The sequence below is a fragment of the Elephantulus edwardii genome, unplaced genomic scaffold (assembly GCF_000299155.1).
Source record: "Elephantulus edwardii isolate Elephantulus edwardi_28Jun2011 unplaced genomic scaffold, EleEdw1.0 scaffold00273, whole genome shotgun sequence".
Lineage (NCBI taxonomy): Eukaryota > Metazoa > Chordata > Mammalia > Macroscelidea > Macroscelididae > Elephantulus > Elephantulus edwardii.
This window is the reverse complement of record NW_006400023.1, coordinates 1,131,499-1,138,829: the sequence shown is the minus strand read 5'-3', so window position 1 is coordinate 1,138,829 and position 7,331 is coordinate 1,131,499. Positions and strand designations below refer to the sequence as shown.

General features: G+C 40.6%; 1 protein-coding gene across 1 annotated transcript; it reads right to left on the bottom strand.

Moving 5' to 3' along the window:
- Nucleotides 1–2,289: 2,289 nt before the first annotated feature.
- Nucleotides 2,290–6,948, bottom strand: LOC102876029 (protein S100-A10-like). The gene is made up of 2 exons (XM_006900072.1): nucleotides 6,817–6,948; nucleotides 2,290–2,451 (listed from the first exon to the last, which is right to left on the bottom strand). Exons 1-2 carry the CDS (start codon nucleotides 6,946–6,948, stop codon nucleotides 2,290–2,292), a joined length of 294 nt encoding a protein of 97 aa, XP_006900134.1.
- Nucleotides 6,949–7,331: the final 383 nt, after the last annotated feature.

Here is a 7,331-nt window from a genome sequence, read left to right as displayed (position 1 = left end):
TGGCAATCTACTTCCTCAAGAGCAGTCCTTAACACATGAAGAGATGCTCCAAATCACTGGCAATAAGAGAGCTGCAAATCAAAACCACAATGAGATACCATCTCAATCTAGTAGCAGTAAATGTTGGAGAGGATGTGGAGAGGTGGGAACTCTCATACACTGTTGGTGGGAATGTAAAATGGTACAACCAGTCTGGAAAGCAGTTTGGGTTTTTTTCAAAAGTTGAACATAAAAACTGTTATGACCCAGCTATTCCACAACTAGGAATGTACCCCAAGGAAATTAGAACTGAGACACAAATGGAGATTTGTACACCAATGTTCATAGCGGCATTATTCACCATTTCTTTTGTTTTGAGGTTTTAAAAAAAATTTATTATTAATTTCAATGAAAATTTACAGAGACTGTGGATTTCCATTCATTCATAGTTGCACTTTTCTCCCCTCCCAACCCTCCCTCCCAGCACACTACCCTCTTGGAAAAGTAAAATTCTTTCATCGTTTTACAATCCCTCCCCCCAGGTCCACTCCACTATGCAGCCTTCACTCTGGACTCCTGTCATGACAAAAATCCCTAATAATTTTCCCTCTTAAACAGTTTTCTCTCTCATCTGTTTCAATGCACATTACTGAACCCATCCTTCTCAGTCTTCTCCCAACCCCAAGGTCAGTCCTGCTTTACAACAGTGGCACCATGCAATATTTGTCCTTTGGTGCTGAGATATTTCTCTCAGCTTGTCCTTCAGGGTCACCCATTTTGAATATTTCATGAGTTCCTTGTTTTTCAGTGCAGCATAGAATTCCATTGTGTGAATATACCACAGCTTCTCTATCCATTCATTTGTTGATGGGCACTTAGGTTGTTTCCAACTCCTTGCTATTGTGAACAAAGCCGCGATAAACATGGATGTGCAGATATTTGCTTGGATGGCAGTTATGGTCTCTTTGGGGTGTATTCCCAGTAGTGGAATTGCTGGGTCAAATGCTATCTTTATTTGCAACTTTTTGAGAAAGTGCCATACCACCTTCCACAGTGGGTGCACCATTTTACACTCCCACCAACAGTGAATAAGGATTCCAGTTTCTCCACAACCTCTCCAGCATTTGTTGCTTGCTGTTCTGTTAAATTTTGCTATTCTGACTGGGGTGAGATGATATCTCAGTTATTTCCATTATTCACCATTTCAAGAATATGGAAACAGCCCCAAAATCCAAATATAACTGGATTGAAAAATTGTGGCACATTCATACAATGGAATACTATGAAGCACCCACAAGCAACAATTTTGAAAAATACCACATAGCATGGAAGAAACTGGAGAGCATTATGTTAAGTGAACTAACTCAGATTCATAAGGGTAAATACTGCATAAGACCATTATTGTAAAAAAAACAGAACAAGTAAAACATGTATGGGAACCCAAAGTGGGGGAAGGGATGGGGGCAGAGGCATGAGGACAGGCAAGGGTAAAACCACGGGTTGCACAATTTGATGGGTGGAGGGGGGTGATAAAGGAAATGGGAAAGATCTGGCGGGGACCTGAAAAGACAGAGTAATGATGGGCATAGTCCAATGGTGATTAATTTTATAAAACATAATGCATAGGAATGATAATATGAAACACAATGTGAATGAAGAATAGCATGAGCCACAATGTATATGAACTTTGTAAGCAAACCAATATAAAATGAAATAAATAAAAGCAACAAGGAGTTAAGTACTACCATGGGGGGGGAAGGGCAATCATTAAAAACGCTCTGGATCACAGCTCTCCTCTGACACACATGTGGTTGCCATTAGCTGGATTCAATCTGACAGCAAAGATATATGTATTTTTTTAAATAGCCTTAGCTTCAAAGTTGGATCAATCAGAAAAGTTAGACTCCAAGTCTGAACAGAGTGTTTCCATTCTGCTAGTTCTGTAGAGAGCTCTGCCATGTGCTTGCCACAGGGCATGCAGGCTCTTTAATAAATGAAGACGTAAACAAGCCTTTCTGAAGAAGGAACAAACATTCCATGTCTGATTTGGTATTAAAAAAAGGAATTTATTTATTGAGGGCAATAGAATGCAAACAATATAAAAATCAAAAGCTTATGTGGCATCTCACTGACTTTTCTTACTCTGCTTGTCAAACGGGGGTTGGATTTTATTTGTACATATTCAAAGGGCCCCAATCTGCTCATGCATGAAATCCTTGAACAGGGAGAAGTTGGGGGGGGCAGATTCCTTAAGTGACTCTGGGATAACTCTGGACAGGATGGGAGTGTTTCCTTCAACGCTGCCCATGTCTACTTCCGTCCCTTCTGCTTCATATGTACTACAAAATAGTCGTTGCATGCGATGGTGAGGCCAGCAATCAGAGAAAAGAAGCTCTGGAAGCCCACTTTGCCGTCTCGGCACTGGTCCAAGTCCTTCATTATTTTGTCCACAGCCAGAGGGTCTTTTTGGTTCTGAGAAAAAGAACAGAGGAAAACATACCAGTCAATGGTGGCAAAGATGAGCTTATCTGATCTGTGCTGCTGACAACCACAGACAGTCTTCCTTATCTGAACTCTCTCGGTCGTAAGTGTTCTCTGGAGGTCATCTAAATGCATTTTTATGCTTTGTGTGAGCTTGTCACGAGTTCACAGGAAACAGGTTCCTATGACATTCTTTCCCGTAACTACAGGAACCTTAGAAACTGCCAATTTCAGAACAGAGAACCAAGACATAGGTCTCCTAATTTTGAATTCAGGGATCTTGCCACTCAGGGCCCAACATGGGCTTCTGACTGTTTCCAGTTCAGGAATTTTTGAAATCACAAGTTCTATCTAACGACCACCCTAAAGTTCATGGCTTAAACCGATACTAATAAAATTTTATTTCTGACAGTGTGGTAAAATCCTTAAAAAGGGAAACTCCTTAAAGAAAATATTTCATAAGATTCTTTAGGGAATACGTTTTAGATCATTGTCCAGTGGACTTTAAGGAGCTGCTAAAGAGGCCACGGGGTGTTTTTAGGTTTGGAGAGAATGGAGACAGAGCTCTCATTTCTCCTGGTCATAGATGAGGCTAGGCTAGCGGAGCTGTGTGACTCTGTGTATTTTGTCACATAGGTTAGTGAGCCCTACTATATCAAATATGAATCGAGAAGGCTGGACTACAGTATCTCTAAAATTTCTTCTTTCTGCCAACTTAAACTTTTCCAGACATTGTTGTACTTTGGATGGGATTCAAAATGAATATGAAGACATTTAAAAATTCTCAAAATCGCTGAGCGCCTGGTATGAGTGTGTGAAGCTGAGATGGGCAGGCAAGATGCCCTATAGTTTGATTTTGTTTTCATGGTAATTGGCTTGGTCACTCCTTCTCATGGGGCTGCTGGTTGTTGTTGTGTACCACACAGCTGACCCTCCAGCAGGTTTTCAGAGGTAGTTAATTGCACAGGAGGGAAGAGATTGTGCTGCTGTTAAGAAGTGGAAAAGTTTCAGATCTGCTACCACCAAGAAAACAAATAGGTCTGTCTTGAAGAGAGTAAAACCAAGTTTCTCCTTAGAGGCTAAGACTTTGAAGCTCTGTCTCCCATACTTGAGGCACATGGCCAGGAGAGATCGGTCCTTGGAGAGGGAAATATTGCTTGGAAGAGTGGAGGGACAGTTGCAGGAGAAGAAACCCCAGATAAAATGGATTGATACAGTGCCTGGGGCAATGAAAGAGTTGGTGTGTCAGAATTAGTGAGACTGGCTCAGGACAGGGTAGGGTTCAGAGCTGCTGTACATAGGGTGGCTATGGGTTGTAGGTGACTGAACAGCACATAACAACAAGAACAACAACATGCATCCATGTCAGCAGCCAGAAAGGGAGGGCTCAGATGAAGAAATTATGAATTCCAGTGACTGTGCTATCAAGTTAGGAAGTGACACTGACCTTGAGGGCATTGAGAACTGAGTATGGAGCAAGTGGACTGGATATTTATAAATCTTGAAAGTTAAAGCAGTACCTTTACAAAAACTAGGGGGTAGGGATGGGCAGGGAGGAAAATGTGCAACAATGAATGGGGGGGGATTAAATGGAAAGAATATGCTGTAAAAAATATTCACATTGCATTAAAAATCATCAATAAAAAATTAAAAAAAAATGTTTTTTTAAAAAAAGATGGCAAACGGCTACTCTAAGTAATTCTTTAAAACCTACGCTCTGGGCAGCTATTTTCACTTTCTGTGGGTTTCAGTCAATTGGGGCCTTACCTTCAGCTTCCTGGCTGTGGTCAGAGTAAATAAAACATGGATGACACAAGGGATCAATTATAGAAACAAACTGCTTTGTTGAGGCAGTGAATGCTGGTGTGTTTGGAACTGTGACCCCTGCCTTGAATAAACCACCTTGCTATCTCTAGCACTTCCTGTGAAATATGCTCTTATGTTTCCTATGCTACAAAGTCTTAAGGGTAAAGGGGTCTCACATGATACCCAGCCTTGCTTCTAACTTAAACAATTATGCGATTCACAAGTGTCGAATAAACTGAGAAAGCCTTTGTTCACATGATAGGCTGGCTTACAACTTGGACATTCTCTTTTTACATTTTATACTTGCCTTGAAGAATCACAGAAAGTAAAAGTAGTCCTGGAAATATTCTTGTCCTGCCTCCTCATTTTATAGAAAAGGGCACACAGGCCCAAAGAGGTGAAGCAATCTGCACAGTATTATTTAGGGTGGAGCTGGATCTTGTACTCCTGGTCTATGGAAACATCATTTAAAAAACCCAGCTGCTGTCAAGTTGACTTTCACTCATGACAACTTCATGGACGTCAGAGCAGAACTGTGCTCCACAGGGCTTTCAATGGCTGGGTTGTTGGGGCTTTTTCGGCAGTTGATAGACAAGGTGTTCTTGTTTTTTTGTTTGTTTTTCCCTTTTCTTCCTGTGTACCGTCGAATCAGATCCAGCTGGGACAGGGGGAAATTGCCCCTCCTTCTCCAGCGGAGCATCTGGTGGATTCGAACTGCATGCCTTTGGGATTGCAGTGCAGGCCACCAGAGCTCTCTGGGCTTTCTTTCAGGGTGGCTTTGAGTGGATGAGCCACCAACCTGTCAGTAAGCACAACTTAGGGACCCTGGGGCTAAATCAGAGGAGTCCAGTCCAGACACACAAAGTAATTATAATGTAACTCATTTTGGTGGTGACATTGTGGTAACTGCAGCTCTCAGGTTTGGTTTTTTTTAAGATATTTTTGTTTTCTAACTTTTATTTATGAGATGTGAATCACAATAGACCACAGAGTCCCACATTTATTGACAAAACATTGAGGGGCTTAATTAATGAGCTATTTACTGGGCAGATAACAAGAGGAAGGACCTAGCCTTTTACTGTCATTTCTCTTTATCCTTTCTAGGCTAATTCATTATTCAACACCAAGCAAAGTAATGACCCTTTCAAAGTGATCACTTTTGTGGCAGGAACAGAAGATCTGATATTCCAATTTTATATTCTGTCAAAAAATGTCTTACCTTTGATTTACTTCTACAATGGTCTCTTTAGGGAGCCTACCCCATAAAAGGGCAATGATTCGTGTCCTGTATCTTGTGTAATGTAGCTTAGCTGAAGGGAGAGTTCTTTTCTAGTCTTCATGAATTCTTCTCTCTACTAAAGCTGAGGCAGGAATTCACACTGCACCCTTGTGTTCTCATAGCATTTTCAATGTGAACAAAATAAATTCTTTCTTAGCTACCATTAGTTGACACTTAATACCGTTTCTTTACAAATTGGAGTTGGAAAAGAAAAAAACAAAACAAACGCAACCCTTGATCTGATGGGATTTTAAAAAGGAGATCCAACTTCAAAGTGGAACGTGTCAGGATGTGGCATCTCAACTCCAGGTTCAAGGAGCTCAGTGTAGTCAGTCCCCTGTGACTTCTCTCAAGGCCTACTTACTACTAAAAGGCCTTCTTTCCAGGATCAGCCAACAGACACAGATTCTGGATGGAATTTTTTAGATTCCTCCTACTATGTTTTTTTTAAAATAATTTTTTATTATGATTTTAATGAAAGTTTACAGAAAACTTGGATTTCCATTCATTCATTATTGCACATTCTCCTCTCTACACCTTACCCCCAGTTCACTTTTCTTTTTAAAAAAATCATTAATTGTTGCACAATTTCCTTCCTACCCCCACCCTGGTTCATCTTGCTAGGCACCGTTTATTCTGGGCTGTTGTCATGCAAATAATGCCTAATTACATATTCCTTTTAAATAATTCCTTCCCTAATGTGTTCATTATTCACCCCCTCTTTTCTTAGTTTCCCCAACCTCCAATGTCAATCCTGTTTTATAACAGTGGCACTATGCACCACCATTTGTCCTTTTGTGACTGAGATATTTCACACAGCATAATGTCCTCCAGAGTCACCCACTTTGTATAATATTTCATGAGTTCCTTGTTTTTCAGTACTGTGTAGTATTCCATTGTGTGAATATACCACAGCTTCTCTATCCATTTGTTTGTTGATGGACCCTACTATAGTTTTTGCACGTCCTCTTTCAACTCCAGATTATAAATGCCTTGAGGGCGGAAACAATGGGCAATCTCCTCCCCTGCCATTAACAGCCTCTGAAAACCTGGCTGGATGGTCAGCTATGAGTAGACTCCGGCACACAGCATCACCACCATCAACCTTATGAATTATAGTCATCATTCAATTACACTTAATAAATAAATGAAGAAAATGGTATTTCTAGTAGTCACTTACAAAGCAAAGGGAAGGAAAGAGGAATGGAAAGAACACAGCCTAAAACCGCTGATTTTCTTGTCTGTTTTTTTCTGAGCTTTTCGGCACTTACTTCCAAAAACCCAGGGAACTCCTTCTCCATGAGCACTTTCAGGTCGTCCTTCGTTAGGTAGCATTTATCTCCAGCAAATTTATGAAATGTGAACATCATCGTCTCCATGGCATGTTCCATCTGAGATGGCATTTTGGCGAGGCCTGTGACAGAATGTAAGCAAACAGAGTTCACATTAACTTTTAGGCCACATGTATTATTACCTGTCTTTCAGGGAGAACCAAGACGGGAATGACTAGCAGATTCATTTGTAAATTTTGCTGTACAGTCAATGAATCTAAAACCAAATTCATCTCAATTGCAGAATCTCTTGCTAATGAAAACAGACACCTCACGGCACATAACAACAACAACAACAACAACAACAACAACAGGTACTAGTCTTCTGATGGAGGAATTTATCCATTTGCCAGATAATTCTACACAGATCACTTACTGAAGAATTAGAAATTCTAACCATTTGGAAAAGCAAGTTAAGTGTATGTCTTTTTAACTGTCAAAGTACCTGCTGAAAG

Excerpts from the sequence above, each read along its gene's own strand:
- LOC102876029 (XM_006900072.1), bottom strand. The coding sequence starts at position 6,948 with ATGCCATCTCAGATGGAACATGCCATGGAGACGATGATGTTCACATTT. Across the intron at positions 2,452-6,816 it reads AGTTCCCTGGGTTTTTGGAA|AACCAAAAAGACCCTCTGGC; the intron begins GTAAGTGCCGAA and ends TCTTTTTCTCAG.